The 15,678-nt window shown below is 43.9% G+C and overlaps 1 protein-coding gene across 2 annotated transcripts; it reads left to right on the top strand.

The window, feature by feature from the left end:
• The first annotated feature begins 2,005 nt into the window (after positions 1–2,005).
• On the top strand, positions 2,006–15,334 carry LOC311108675 (E3 ubiquitin-protein ligase pellino homolog 2-like). Of its 2 annotated transcripts, none has more exons than XM_084151386.1 (7): positions 2,006–2,332; positions 8,100–8,229; positions 8,472–8,573; positions 9,486–9,683; positions 9,974–10,159; positions 10,372–10,577; positions 10,836–15,334. In XM_084151386.1, the coding sequence occupies exons 1-7, from the start codon at positions 2,256–2,258 to the stop codon at positions 11,242–11,244; spliced, it is 1,308 nt and encodes a 435-aa protein (XP_084007512.1). In that variant the 5' UTR covers positions 2,006–2,255; the 3' UTR covers positions 11,245–15,334. The 2 variants fall into 2 exon arrangements, with proteins under 2 accessions (XP_084007512.1, XP_084007511.1); XM_084151385.1 differs by having other exon boundaries at positions 2,034–2,332; positions 10,818–15,334.
• The last annotated feature ends 344 nt before the right edge of the window (positions 15,335–15,678 follow it).

Here is a 15,678-nt window from a genome sequence, read left to right on the forward strand (position 1 = left end):
CCCTGGCTGTGTGTTTCGGGTCGTTGTCATGCTGGAAGACCCAGCCACGACCCATCTTCAATGCTCTTACTGAGGGAAGGAGGTTGTTGGCCAAGATCTCGCGATACATGGCCCCATCCATCCTCCCCTCAATACGGTGCAGTCGTCCTGTCCCCTTTGCAGAAAAGCATCCCCAAAGAATGATGTTTCCACCTCCATGCTTCACGGTTGGGATGGTGTTCTTGGGGTTGTACTCATCCTTCTTCTTCTTTCTCCAAACACGGCGATTGGAGTTTAGACCAAAAAGCTCTATTTTTATCTCATCAGACCACATGACCTTCTCCCATTCCTCCTCTGGATCATCCAGATGGTCATTGGCAAACTTCAGACGGGCCTGGACATGCGCTGGCTTGAGCAGGGGGACCTTGCGTGCGCTGCAGGATTTTAATCCATGACGGCGTAGTGTGTTACTAATGGTTTTCTTTGAGACGTGGTCCCAGCTCTCTTCAGGTCATTGACCAGGTCCTGCCGTGTAGTTCTGGGCTGATCCCTCACCTTCCTCATGATCATTGATGCCCCACGAGGTGAGATCTTGCATGGAGCCTCAGACCGAGGGTGATTGACCGTCATCTTGAACTTCTTCCATTTTCTAATAATTGCGCCAACAGTTGTTGCCTTCTCACCAAGCTGCTTGCCTATTGTCCTGTAGCCCATCCTAGCCTTGTGCGGGTCTACAATTTTATCCCTGATGTCCTTACACAGCTCTCTGGTCTTGGCCATTGTGGAGAGGTTGGAGTCTGTTTGATTGAGTGTGTGGACAGGTGTCTTTTATACAGGTAACGAGTTCAAACAGGTGCAGTTAATACAGGTAATGAGTGGAGAACAGGAGGGCTTCTTAAAGAAAAACTAACAGGTCTGTGAGAGCCGGAATTCTTACTGGTTGGTAGGTGATCAAATACTTATGTCATGCAATAAAATGCAAATTAATTACTTAAAAATCATACAATGTGATTTTCTGGATTTTTGTTTTAGATTCCGTCTCTCACAGTTGAAGTGTACCTATGATAAAAATGACAGACCTCTACATGCTTTGTAAGTAGGAAAACCTGCAAAATCGGCAGTGTATCAAATACTTGTTCTCCCCACTGTATATATATATATGTGTGTGTGTGTATATGTTATGCCCCAATGCAATTATGAAGTCTATTAAATCCACCGTTTTTCTACTGTTTATTATCAAATTAATTCATTATTGTATTTATTTCTTAGTTATATAACAACATTCCAACCTTGTTTAGCATGATCTAGTCCAAATGTGACATTATTCCACTATTTGTATCTGTTTGTATCAGTTTCGATGGGGGACTTTTATTTTGAAGGCGAACAGCAAACGCCACGATTGTGGCTAATCCTTATTGTGGCTAGCTTCACACAAGTGAACTGACCCACAAAATTGGTTACTTCATTTTTTATTTGAATCATAAATCTATTAAATGTCCAATATCCCCTGTTTCCCAACCTATGTCAATGGGAGTGAGACTGAGTGTACCGATATACTGGGATTGGCTGACCGACATCCAAATGAAATATATACAGTCAGCAAGAGAATGACTGCCACCAGAGAGACATTGCACAATTATTCAAGCTCTTCTATAAAATTACAAAAAAATTAAATCAGGAATGTGAAATATAATATGGACTACAAAGGGAGTGTATTTCCTCCAGAATTTGAAACCGCTTTTTTATTTTACATAGTCACTACTAGCAAGCTTCTCATTAAGACCTCGACAATCTGAATGGTTTCAAAGGGAGATTGTTGGTCACTGAATTACATTTTCATAAAGAACCAAATTGTATTTCAGTATTATTCCCACACAGTATTTCTGATTCATAACAATACATATGGGAGAAAATGTGATCTTATAAGGACTGTATTATTAGTTTTTTTTTATTTTTTTTATTGTCCTCCCCTAAGAAAGATGGGTCAGTCGACTCCCTCTGCCCGCGAGCTGTTTTTGTACCCTCTGCTACAGAACAGTTTTGTGTGGCGCGGGCCTTCAATCAGTAGCTGCTCTACGTTCTTTCCAAAAGATGCTCGCTCACCGAATCAAAACAATAAAACGAAGAACAAGAATTCTCAAGGAACTCTTGCCTCTAAACAAACTTGGATACACTTCAAATCAAGTAACTTCCTCGTAGTTTGAAGGGTGTATTTGTTATTTTATTTCACTACTATCGCTCTCGAACGTTTACAAGACCAAGCTCGCGCCAGTCTGATGAATTCGCCGAACCAGGACGAAGATGATGTGCCCGTTAAAGACCCGGTAAAATACGGCGAGCTGGTCATATTGGGGTGAGTAACAGTAGGCTAGACGGATAAATAGTAGTTCATCTCACCGGATCGAAACTGAACTAATAGTCGTAGTAGCGCGATTCGCCTACTACTATTATGTTCGCCTACTACGAAAAAATTGAAAGGATGACGTGTGAGTCGATTGAGTTCGGTTGGTTTTGTTCTATACAGACAAACGTTATCCTTTATTGCTGTACAGAAAATGTAAGCTTATTGTTATTTCGCAACATATTTGCCCCGCAAAATTGTGGGGAAATTATTGTGAAGTTGCAAGAGAACGAGCGCTAAGTATGGTAACGTTACAGTAACTTTGTAACACTGGAGGACTGATTTGATACACTCTGGTTATGTCGACGAAATATTGTTACATTGTTTACAGCGCCCGAATATAATTGGTATAATAAGTAGCTGCTACATTGCACCATAAGCCTACACTGAAATTAGGAAGGAGGATGTAGCCTTTTTTCTTCAATAAAGGTCTGAGTGGGTGTAAAATCACCACTCGATTGCTCAGGCTGAAAATACCTATGATGTCATACTATTCTGGAGCTGTGATGATCGCAGAAAGTGGGACACTGGATGAAACCAAACCAACCGATAAAACACAGCCAAACATATCTCACCACAATTAATGTGTATATATAGCCAATTTTTGTGTTTCACTTAGGGAATTAATCAACAACCACACACAGGCCTATTGGAACATTCATAAATGGAGCCTGCATGTTAGCTAACATATTTTCCCCACTCATACCAGACAGGATGTGTGTAAGAGAGACAGACATTCAGCATTTCCACCTCTGCCCAGTCTATAGTCCTGAGGATCAGTTGCTTATCTACTCTCCCATGCACTCTCTCATTCTCAAACTTCCGCCAAGCTTCCAGAGCATCCTGTATACAGGCCTGTGATGCAGTGACCCCATGATATCCCTCTCCACCCCCCCCCCCCCCCCCCTGAACTAGACCACTGACCAATCCCAAATCAACCCCTAGCCCTGACTTGGGCACAGATATTCAAATATTGGATAGGTATGAGCAATATAGTTATTATAGCTAGACTACCTCTTGTCCGGAATTTTTTGGCATGTTGCATGTACCTCTCCAATGCTCTCAGACCTACACAAGTAACACTACATAAGGGTAGAGGCTAATGGTTTATCCACCGTCTCGTGTTAACGCTCCCGGGTCTAAACACATGGTTCTACCCACCAGAGACTGGGGTTCAATCCCTGCATCCTCCCTTTTCACACTTTACTGTCTCCCCCTCTCGTTTCAGTACTGTCTCAATAACATGCAAAAAATACGCAAGGAGAGTGGAATTCCACTCCTTTTAAAAATAAAAGAAACTGTCTGACTACTAGCTCTAGTAAGTGTAGTAATAGTAATGTGTTAGCAGTATGGTTAAATCTCCACCTAGCCCTCGTGGCTATGCTGTCCATATGCTGCTGACCATCATGGGCATAGAGTCAGGCTGCACTTGAATACTGATTAGCCGCATTCTCCCCCCTGTAGCTAAAGGACATACAGTGGCAGAGAGAAAACAGCCATGCGTGACACTACAAGGCACGCAGTCCTCTGCAGAAATGCTATTGGAATCTCCCTCGCTCCTTTGTAATTACACTGTAATGATTTAGTCATTACATATATAGTCCCCTGTCGCTCAGTTGGTAGAGCATGGCGCTTGCAACGCCAGGGTTGTGGGTTCGTTTCCCACGGGGGGCCAGTATGAAAATGTATGCACTCACTAACTGTAAGTCGCTCTGGATAAGAGCGTCTGCTAAATGACTAAAATGTAAATGTTAAAAATGAAATCTTCATACACAGACCCAATGATGTTCTAGGAAATGCTGAATGTTCTTCCATGTTCGCTCTCTTGGATAACTAGCTGCAGTATAACATTGAGGAAATCTTGAGAGAACCCTCTCCTCGTCGCTATCAGACATGTATATTTTGACTATAACTAGCCTATGTTATGCTACGATGGCATGATTTGCCAGATCCACCTTAACCTTCACATGCTCTGCAGTCTCAGCCTGTCTATCTCAGTGCAGGGCATGTGATGTGGTGATTGTTCTGAACCAGAACCAGAGTCCCTGTCTGCTATCTGTCATTCATTATCTTAGTTAGACTGGGCTGAGTGGGCTCTCTGGTTCTGTATGCTACCCAGGGCCCAGCTCTGCTGCTCACCCCTGCCCTTTGCTCTCATGCCAACTTCTCCTTCTCTACATTTCTATCTTTCTCTGTCTTACTTCTCTCTCTCTCTCTCTCTCTCTCTCTCTCTCTCTCTCTCTCTCTCTCTCTCTCTCTCTCTCTCTCTCTCTCTCTCTCTCTCTCCATCCCCTCCCCCCTCCCCAGTGCTGTTTGCTGACTCTCTGAGAGAAGCAGTCCTCGGTGGCTCTTCTGCCCTCTACAAAAATAAGCCCTGTGTCGGGGGGCAGAGGAAGTGAATATTTCATACTGCGTACAGCTGTGCTGTAGGGTTGGGCGATGTCAACCTTTTTCCTATTGTGATTATGTACTCATAAAACATTGTGATATACGATGGTATCGCCCCCTATTGGCTCGTATTTTAATAGCGATTAATCGCGTGCTACAACTGGACGAATCATGACGAAAGATAATGTTGTTGAAAGCCTGGGCAGAGGCTAAGTGCAAGCAAATATTTTATAATATTCCTTTCTGGTGGAGAATCAGCATGGAACAGGTGTGTGTGTGTGTGTGTGTGTGTGTCTGTGTCTCACATACATGATGGGGGGAGGGGAGTATTTATGTCTGTAATAAAGCCCTTTTGGTGGGAAAAACTCATTCTGAGTGGCTGGGCCTGGCTCTCCCCAGTGGCTGGGCCTATGGCCTCCCAGGCCCACCCATGGCTGCGCCCCTGCCCAGTCATGTGAAGTCTGTAGATTAGGGCCTAATCAATTTATTTCAATTGACTGATTTCCTTCTATGAACTGTAACTCAGTAAAATCTTTGAAATTGTTGCGTTTATATTTTTGATCAGTATAGTTAAGGAGTGTCCGTTTTATAAAAAATAAATGAATAGGTTTAGGCTTTAAGGCCCATTCATCCGACAGTGTGACAGAGCGAGAGAGAGAAACAATGTTTTCTGACTGGACATTTTGCGCTGTTTTGGTGGAGTTCTCTGCTCTGTCTAGTCCTCTCTTGCGTTCTGTAGGCCTATATAACATAGGCTATATCAAATAGAAAGGAACAGGCATATTACTCTGAATGTTATTCGTGTGCTGCCCTGCCGTCCGCTGGCCAACTCCATTCTTTACTGCGCAGGACCAGTCAAGTTCAAATAGGTTAAACCATCGTCTGTCACATCACGATGTCGTCACCATCGACGATGGCTGTCAGTTATCGTTGATAGACAATACTATCATAATATCGCCAAACCCTACTGCGTTTTGCCTGGCCAGTTCTGGTCCATCTGCTTCCCGCATCACATTGCATCTCGGCCTTCTCTCATCTCTTTCTGTATCCCTCGCTTCCTGACCTCTGCCCTGCTCTCTTCCTGCTCTCTCTCACGCTCTCCCTCATGTTTACCCCCTTTCTCTCTGCCCTCTCTCCCTGTATTTCTCCGCCCTCTTTCCCTGCCCTGTCTCTTTCTTTCTGGTCTACCTCTCCTCTTTTCCCTCTTTCTCCTTACCCCCTCTCCTCCTGCCTGTTCAGCTCTGTCCTGATGTGACACAGGATCATTGTACAGGTAGCAGTGGGTTCCCTTCAGATCTCCTCTCCTTAGATCTCATGACCGGGCATCTCTACTGCACTCTGTTCTAACACTGTGGAAAGGGAAATGTCTTGGCTTGTCTAGTCTGGTCTGGACTAACATTGTGAAAGGGAAAGATCTTGGCTTAGGTCTGGTTTAGAACTGTGGAATGATTCTGATCGTCCAGGAAGAGCAGCTGCAGCTTGGCATAGAGAGGCATAGCTTTGTTAAAGAGGAGAGAGGGAGGGCTGGCAAGAGACCTAGAAAGAGGGAGTGAGAGAGAGAGAGAAGAAAAGAGCGAGGGTGGCCAAGAGCGAGAGAGGATTGCAAGACTAAGAGAGCGAGCGAGAGGAGTGATTTGATTTGAAAGCAGGATTGATGTCCCCTCACAAAGGGCTCTGTGTCCACTGGGCATCATCTGAATAGTGTTTAATAGGTACCATGCCCCGCTGATTAGCTGAAAGCGGCCCTCACCGTGAACTCTTAGCGTGACGGCGCAGCTCTACTCAGTTGCCCAGAAAGCTAGAGACGAGACACGAAAGAGTTTAGATTTGAACAATCAGCAGAGATGACAGCACAGTTCCACTTAGCCTAACGCTTGCTCATTCTCTCTCTTTCTCTCTTCCGTGTCTCTCGCCGTCTCTTTCGGTGCTGACACACACTAACAAACGCATACACACACACAGAAAAGTGCCCAGAAGTGAGGTTAAGAAGGAGTTGAACCTACAAGTATTCAGAGCACCATATTCATTCAACCATTGTTATTCAGGCATTTGCTGAATACAGTTTAATTGGTGTTTCAGTGTAAGGAGTGTTCGCCCAGTAAGCATGCTATTCTGAGGTTTCAAGTGGCGTGTCAGTGAATTGGGCTCAAGTGATACTTATCCGTATATGAGCGAGTAGTTGTACATTAGTTGTCTGTGAGGAATGAGTGGTGGAGGTGATAGGGATTTGCAATATCACATCTCCAATGATCACGAGGTGAATAGGCTACATGGCATATTCTCTTACTTCATTTCTATTGGTGACCACATTTAAACATTTTTCCAGATTTTTTTTGTTAGTTGGTTGGGTTACAGGCACAATATTCATATAATTTAATATATTCGGTTCATATCATATTTTATATAAAGCAGGCAGACAGGCATCGTGGCATTCAGTTACTGTTAGATTGAACGAATGGGCAAAATTAGTGACCTAAGCGACTTTGAGCGTGGTATGATCGTCAGTGCCAGGCGCGCTGGTTCCAGTATCTCAGAAACGGCCGGCCTCCTGGGCTTTTCACGCACGACAGTGTCTAGGGTTTACCGAGAATGATGCGACAAACAAAAAAACATCCAGTCAGCGGCAGTCCTATGGACGAAAACTGTTTGTTTATGAGAGGTCGAAGGAGAATGGCAAGCAAACAGGCGAGCCACAAACAGGCAAATAACGGCGCAGTACAACAGTGGTGTGCAGAATGTCATCTCGGAACGCACAACTGATCAGTCCTTGTCACAGATGGGCTATTGCAGCAAAGGACCACTCCTATCAGCTAAAAACAAGAAGAAGTGGCTCCAGTGGGCACACGATCACCAACTCTGGACAATTGAGGAGTGGAAAAACATTGCCTGGTCCGACGAATCCCGGTTCCTGTTGCGTCATGCTGATGGCTGAGTCAGGATTTGACATAAGCAACATGAGTCCATGGACCCATCCTGCCTGGTGTCAACGGTACAGGCTGGTGGCAGTGGTGTAGTCATGTGGGGAATGTTTTCCTGGCACATGTTAGATCCCTTGATACCAACTGAGCAAGGTTTCCATGCCCCGAACAATTCAGGCTATTCTGGAGGGGTGTCTGACCCGGTACTAGATGGGTGTACCAAATAAACTGGCCACTGAGTGTATATTTCTGTCATACCTGTGGGCTGCCACTCAGAAAAAGAAAGAAAATATGCATAGATACAAAGGAATGATCATATTACATCGTTTAGTTTAGTAACAAAACATTTAGCATGTAAAGGAATGATTTATTTAATCATGTTGAATCTCTGTATGTGTTTGTGTTCTCTGTAGGTACAATGGCTCTCTGCCCAGTGGAGACCGGGGGAGGAGGAAGAGCCGCTTCGCTCTGTACCGGAGGACCAAGGCCAACGGAGTCAAACCCAGCACTGTTCACATCCTCAACACACCACAAGGCAGCAAGGTGTGTGTGTGTGTGTGTGTGTGTGTGTGTGTGTGAGAATGTGATGTTACCATAGTCTTCCTATGGTGGGAAATGCTGTCCTCATGGTAGGCCGACAGTAACGGTGGACAGAGAGTGTGTGTGTGTGTGTGTGTGTGTGTGTGTGTGTGTGTGTGTGTGAAAGAGAGAGGATATCTCAGCAAAATGAGGATGTTGAAGTCTACCCTAAACTCTCCTCTCCTGTGGTGGTGTTGTGATTGCAGGCAGTCCACAGCAGGGGGCAGCACAGCATCTCCTTCACTCTGTCCCGCAACCAGACAGTGGTGGTGGAGTACTGCCACGACAACGACACTGACATGTTCCAGGTAAACCCCACAACAAAACTTTTTTTGTTGTTGGCTAAATACGAAAATAATGCTTGCCTGCTTATCTAGGTAATACTCAGTTCTTTGTCTTCCAAAAACAGGAAGAACAGAAAGAGGATAGCTACCGAACACCCAGGTGTTGCTACCACTTTTTCCCTTTTTGGAAGACAAAGAATTTGGTTGTTATTTTCGCTTTTGCTGTGTGTATACAACCTCCTCCAGAGTTTGTGTATCGGATGCTTTATTGGGGGAATACTCTCCACCACATATGGGCTTGGCGTGTGTGTGTGACACACTGAAATAAAGAAGAATGGAATCATTGTATGAGTAAGAACCACACCAGCAGCCTTCCACAACAGCAGGGGAACGGGATGAATATTCAATCAGTTCTGAAATAGATCCCACGGGGGGCCAGTATGAAAATGTATGCACTCACTAACTGTAAGTCGCTCTGGATAAGAGCGTCTGCTAAATGACTAAAATGTTAAATGTAATGTCTGGTGGCCAGCTTAGAACAGGGGCCCAGATACATTCAAAGCACGGAGAGCGTTGTAGAACTATGAAGAAATGTATCTTAAGTGGGTTATCACAGGTGGTTAATTTACCGTGAGTAACTGCACACAGCTTGAAATTAAATGTAGATGTTATTGCTATTTTTGTGTGAAAGATTATTCAAATCGTGGCAAGGAATAAGCACAGCAGGATCCTTCAAGTCCTGGCCTAATTAACAAGTTAAAGAAAAGCTCAAATCATCAAAATCACATCATCAATAAAACCAAAATCACGACTTGACATAAATATTACTTTAAGTGGAGCAAAGGACCTTTTAAAATTGCTTTCCCAACGAACCCTGTTCTGAACACAATAAAGATCCCATGTAATGCTTCTCTCTCTCTCCCGTTTCCCCTGTAGATTGGGCGCTCCACAGAGTGTCCCATAGACTTTGTTGTGACGGACACATCAGGAGAGGGGAAGGAGGGCGAGGACCCCTCGGTGGCCCCCAGCACCATCTCCCGCTTCGCCTGCAGGGTGGTGTGTGAACGCAGCCCCCCCTACACCGCACGCATCTACGCCGCTGGCTTTGACTCCTCCAAAAACATATTTCTAGGGGTGAGTGTGTAGCACGGGCTCGGTAGAGAGACCAAATGGAGAGCTCTAAATGGATGTCAGTTGAAAATGAGTTGGAGTAGAATCACACTTCATTAGGGCCACGTTCATTAGGTACAAACGGGAGACAACAGTGTGTTCTTATAGGACAGGTTCAGGTAGTACCTACCTACGTTTTCTCAAATTGGGTGGCTACTGAACACAACCCATCCTAGATGTGAATAACCAAGCTTCTGTTCTTTCTCCGTTTTCTTATTCTATTTCATCTTCTTCATCACCTCCTCCTCTTCCAGGAGAAAGCCACTAAGTGGAAGAACCCGGACGGCCACATGGATGGTTTGACCACAAACGGGGTGCTGGTGATGCACCCTGAGGGCTTCCCTGAGGACAGCAGACAGGGCCTGTGGAGGGAGATCTCTGTTTGTGGGGACGTCTACGCCCTCCGAGAGACACGCTCTGGACCCAGCCGAGGCAAACTGGTCAGTACCGTAGGCTACAAGAGGTACAACCAGGGCACCCTATTACCTATGGACCCTGGTCAAAAGGAGTGCACTATATAGGGAATAGACACCTGTATGTATCTGTGAACATATCATTTTCTCTGATTTGTTCTTTGTGTGCATATGTACTAGTGTTTAGCAGTAGTAGTCTGATGTCCTCCCTGTGTGTGTGTGTGTCTCCTGGCCTGCAGGCGGAGGGAGAGAGCAGTGCCCTGCGTGATGGTTCTCTGGTGGACCTGTGTGGAGCCACTCTGCTGTGGCGTACTGGAGAGGGCCTGCTCCACGCTCCCACCCTCCGCCACCTGGAGGCGCTGCGACAGGAGCTCAACGCTGCCCGGCCACAGTGTCCTGTAGGCCTCAGTACCCTGGCATTCCCCAGCCTGCCACGCAGCCACAGGTGGGTAGCTACTACACAGTGACAGACAAGGAGCTACACCACAAGGAGGTAGTATTCATGAGTTGACCCTATCTACTGGTACAGTGGTCGGGGCAAATTCAACCTTGAGAACTACACAACATTTCTCGATTACAACTACGTTTTTATCCCTTGTAGTCTATTTATAGCTATTTTACGATACAACTACTACCAATAAAATAAATGATGCTTTGAGTTTGAGGAAAAACTTAAACCTAGTAGTTTTCCTTTTCTCCCTAGTCTGGAGGAGCGCCAGCCCTGGGTTTACCTCACCTGCGGACACGTGCACGGCCGCCACGACTGGGGCCAGCGCCCCGAGCGCCAGGAGGCGAGAGGAGGAGGAGAGGGAGAGGGGGAAGGAAGGATCTCCACAGTCCGCCGGGAGTGCCCTCTATGCAGGAGCGTGGGGCCCTACGTGCCCCTGTGGCTGGGGTGTGAGCCTGCCGTGTACGTGGATGCAGGAGCGCCTACGTACGCGTTTGTACCCTGCGGCCACGTGTGTTCAGAGAGGACAGCCAAGTACTGGGCGGATACCCCGCTGCCCCATGGGACCCACGCCTTCCGGCCCACCTGTCCCTTCTGCTCTGCCCCTCTTAGCAGCACTCCACAGGGCTGGACACGCCTCATCTTCCAGGGCCCCATCGACTAGCCTGGGCCCCACGGATGCATTCCACAACTACTACGCAACAGTGGAACCAACCAAGTCACTAAGCCAAAGGCCCAATCCTAACTTGAGATAATAGTGTGCAACTAATGTGAATATTTCTCAAATGTACACTACATCTGTTAGCTGTTAGACAAGTGTGTGTACCTCAAACATTTGTGTAAATCATGCATTGATGTCAGTTTAGGATCTGTGCGGTAGTTTGCATTAGACACACATTTCTCTCAAGGTAAGATTTGGCCATAACAGATCCTCCCTTCAAAAGCAATAAGAACACCACTATAGCAAAGCATTAAACCCGTAGATAAGCTAGTTTTTTGGCTAGTCATCCATGTCTCCAATTCTGTCTCTCTTCAGACATGGCTGAATGTTGTCTGCAGCTCAAGGGCTAAACCTAAGGTGTGTTGAAGTCACTGGATGTTCATGATTGCTGGTTTCCTGACAAATTCCTCTCAGCCCAATTTTGAACCAATAATGTAATGATGCTTCTGCAGTTTTTGAGTGAATATTCCTTTTGACAAATATGAATTATCCTGAAAATAAAAAGTTGTAATATTTTGCGAAGCGGTTCAACCCCAAAGTACCAATAACTTACTCTACATTTGCAAATATAAGTGATGTTGGTGAACATTCTACAGTTTGACCACACCTCAGGTTTATGACCAAACAGACAGACAGGGTCCGTGTCATGAGACATTATAGCAGAAAGGTCAAAAAGCGTGACCTAAAGTAACCTCAGAAGACATCTTTTCAATGAAAATATAACTATTTTATTAAAATGGGGGGGTGTTTGGGATGGGTTGGGATTTCATTTATGTGTTGAGTGTAAAGTAAGATACAACTATTTTTCTATCTTGAGTATTGTTTTTAGTTAAATGTGATTTCTCAATGTAAGCGTTTTCTGGAAGTGTATGACTTATTATGTGTGTTCGATGAAAGTAAGTGAGATAAAATTGCCAACACTGTGTCACACACATTACACGACCATAAAAAATTGCCCAGACAATGAATGTAGCCAAATGCTCAGGCTATACTAGCTTAGCCTGCCCAGGTGCTCGTATTGAATTCCTCTATATTATGCTACTACTATTTTTTTATCTGAACGTTGTGATATAGCTTGAAAATGTCTGATTGTTACAAGAAGATGAACACGTTACACCCACACAAGAGCTCTTCTATCTTGCATGAACACACACTCACGTCTTGCACTGTGGATTGCCAAACCTTGCATTTATGCTTAATTGTTGTGCGCAGTGTGACATGTGAATTATACAGCCCGAAATGCCTCAAATGAAAATAAATGTTAGCGAAATGAGCAGTCCAACACAAATCTAAAATGTAAACATGTTATTTCCCATATAAGATATGTACACGCCTAGTGGTTATCCCACTGGCTATAGGGTGAACGCACCAATTTGTGAGTCGCTCTGGATAAGAGCGTCTGCTAAATGACGTAAATGTGCCCTTGAGCAAGGCACTTAACCCTAATTGCTCCTGTAAGTCGCTCTGGATAAGAGCGTCTGCTAAATGACTAAAATGTAAATGTAAATGTACTCAAGCTGCTACTCAGGGGCCAGAGAGAGCAGATTTCTTATTCTGGAGGGTGCAACATTACAGAACGTTCAGATAGAAATGTATGGAGTAGAACCGACATGATTCTCTGTTATGTAGAATATAGAGAATCGTGTCTCTCTATTTTACATTTCTATGCTCCAGATGCATTAAGTACTTCAGGTTTACAGCCGTCAGGCCTCTACACAGTGCCATGCTGTATTTCATATACTGTATAATGGGTAAAGATAGAACCACTTCAGGACGTCTTCCAAATCCCCAGTTCAGTTGTTAGAAGAGCAACCTTCTCTTTCTCAGTACCAGTGTTTTCACCAAACCAATTGTCTATTAGCTCAGGTTTAGAATACCCAGAGTTTGCCCCGAGGGCAGCACAGGACACTGAGCTACAGTAAGCTCGTAGTAAAAGATTTTAGATGGTCATTCATTTTATGGCCGCATTGAAGGAGTTGCAACGTTACATAACATTCGGATAAGAATGTGTTTTTTAGAACCGACATGATTTTCTCTCATGGAGAATATTGAGTCATGTCAGCTCTAAAGTCAATTTCTATCTGCAACATACTGTAACATTGTTACCTCTTTTAATAGGCTCCACCCAGCTAGCACATAATGTTCTGAGGACCATATGTTTCTTAGAGCTTGGTGAGAGCGTGGTTGTCCTATTGTTATTTTGCATACAACTTTCTGGGGATGGTGCAGGATAGTTGCTTGGCTTTGGAACATTCTCAGCACATTTAAGGAAGTTGACAAAAAAACTTTGTTAATGTAATGAAATGCTAAGAAAATAAACTATTTCCTAATAGTTCAAACATGGTTACATTTAATTTCAATTTTGGTAATGCTCTAGGAATGTTCTCCAACTTGTTTGACATTGAGAATGTTCTCAAATAGTTCAGAGAATGTTAAGAAACAAAGTTCTTCTGTGGGAAATGCAGTGCTTCAGCATAATGTTTCCTAATGGTTCTATTTAAAGTAATGTTCTCAAATTGTTCCAAGAATGTTAAGAAAATGTTCCATGAAAACCACAAGAACTTAAAGAATGTGATTTTGAAACATTTACATTCTGTTTCAGCGTCAACAAAACTCTATCCTCTATCTTGTTAAGTGTGTTCAGGTGTGTTGGCCGCGCCCACTAATTGGCCACACCTGATCTTAATGAGTGCTTGTTTCCTTTTAAATGGGGTCTGTTTGAATAGATTAAAATGAACAGCTTTGTATGCGTAAAAAAAAACATGGCATGCTAGCGCCATGCTGGTTGCGCAGTGGACTAATTCAATGGATACACAACAGAAAATTATAGGTTTGAATCTCAATAATATTGTGTCACAATAAAAAAAGAGTTTGCATGATTAATCCTAAGGAAATTAATTTCCATGTGTCCTAGCTGTGCTTTAAGTTCAAAAAAAGTTTACCCAAAATAATAGTAATAGCAGTGTTATTAAAAGTCTTATTGAAACGTTCAGTGAAGGTTTTAAGGAAGTTATATAAAAACCTCCAAATAACCTATCATTTTAGTTTTCGGAGCATTAATAAAACCTCCCAGGAAAACTTTCAAGGAACCAGAATAAAACGTTCTCAGCTCCTCCCTGCAACCTAATGATAAATGTTCCCATAACAAGCGAAATGTTCACTTCTGTTCTCAGAACGTTTAAAACATGTTTTACCAGTCAGGAAATGTATGGCTTCATTCCCACAACCAATGTAAAACCAAGAACATACGTTCCCACAACTTCCAAGGAACCAAATGTGCTAGCTGGACAGTTACTGTACCTTTCAGTATTCCGCAAGTCCTCAGTACCTCAGGCCAGGTTAGCTCAGAACAGGTCTGAGATCAGTCTGATGACGCTCTCCTCCATATACGGGTAGTAATACAGTTGCCAAGTCCCTCAGGGGTTGGGGTAGAACTAGTCAGGTTCAAACACAGTACAGGGTTTTTGAAACATTTCTGTTACATTTCTGTTACCTACCCCATTACAACAGCCAAAATCCCCACTTGCCCAGTCCATGGGATATTCTGCTATTGAACATGCCAATTATAAAATGTATTATTATGATATAGCAGGTGAAATGAAATAATGTTTGCCAAAATCTATCGCTCATTTAGATGTTTTATATACTTTGTTGTTTTGGACCTTTTATCTGTTTCGTTTTTTTCCTGTGCTTTATTCTCCCATTGAGTCGGTAGAAGTTGCCCCTAACCACTGATTCAGAGTCAGATATTGTTTCATTCCCTCTAATGGCTAAGGTTAGAATTGGGGGAGCGTAATCTGATCCTACTATAGATCTGTGGTTAAGAGGAACTTCTACTTAAACCATTATTTTATCCGGTTGACCCCCACATCACAGCTGACCTCTGATTTGTAAAGGTCCTGATAACCTCACAGCTATCACATGCCTCTGGAGTGACCAAAACGCTAAACACTGATTGTCTCTCACCTTTCTGTAATCATGGAGTGCACAGACAATCACTGTACACACATCAATAAACCTGTTTTTAAAACTAGCCTCTCTGTCTGTTCACTGGCTGGAAGGGGATGGGATTGGATGAAGGTTTGGAAATAGCTGTTTTTGCCTACTTCTCATTTACGTTTGAGTTATTTCGCACATTTGAAAAACATTCTTTGTTTTAGTCTCTTCTCACATGGGGTGGAGCGAGACTGTCTTTATTAAAAAAAAGGTTTTATTGAATATTAAAACATACAATCTACTTGCAGTGAAGCCGCTCAACATTTACATTACATTGTCATCTAACAGACTCCCATCCAGAGCGACACAAAGAAGCAACCAGGGTCAACGCCCTGCCCAAGGGCACGTCGACAGATCTCCCACAAGGTCAAAACTGGGACC

Source organism: Coregonus lavaretus, assembly GCF_964263955.1.
Source record: "Coregonus lavaretus genome assembly, chromosome: 33".
NCBI classification, from domain to species: Eukaryota; Metazoa; Chordata; class Actinopteri; order Salmoniformes; family Salmonidae; genus Coregonus; species Coregonus lavaretus.

What these genes read in the sequence shown, in the direction of transcription:
- LOC311108675 (XM_084151385.1), top strand. Translation starts at nt 2,256, where the DNA reads ATGAATTCGCCGAACCAGGACGAAGATGATGTGCCCGTTAAAGACCCG. An exon ending in ACGACACTGACATGTTCCAG is followed by an intron (nt 8,574 to 9,485) that starts GTAAACCCCACA and finishes TTTCCCCTGTAG; the next exon opens with ATTGGGCGCTCCACAGAGTG. An exon ending in GACCCAGCCGAGGCAAACTG is followed by an intron (nt 10,160 to 10,371) that starts GTCAGTACCGTA and finishes CCTGGCCTGCAG; the next exon opens with GCGGAGGGAGAGAGCAGTGC.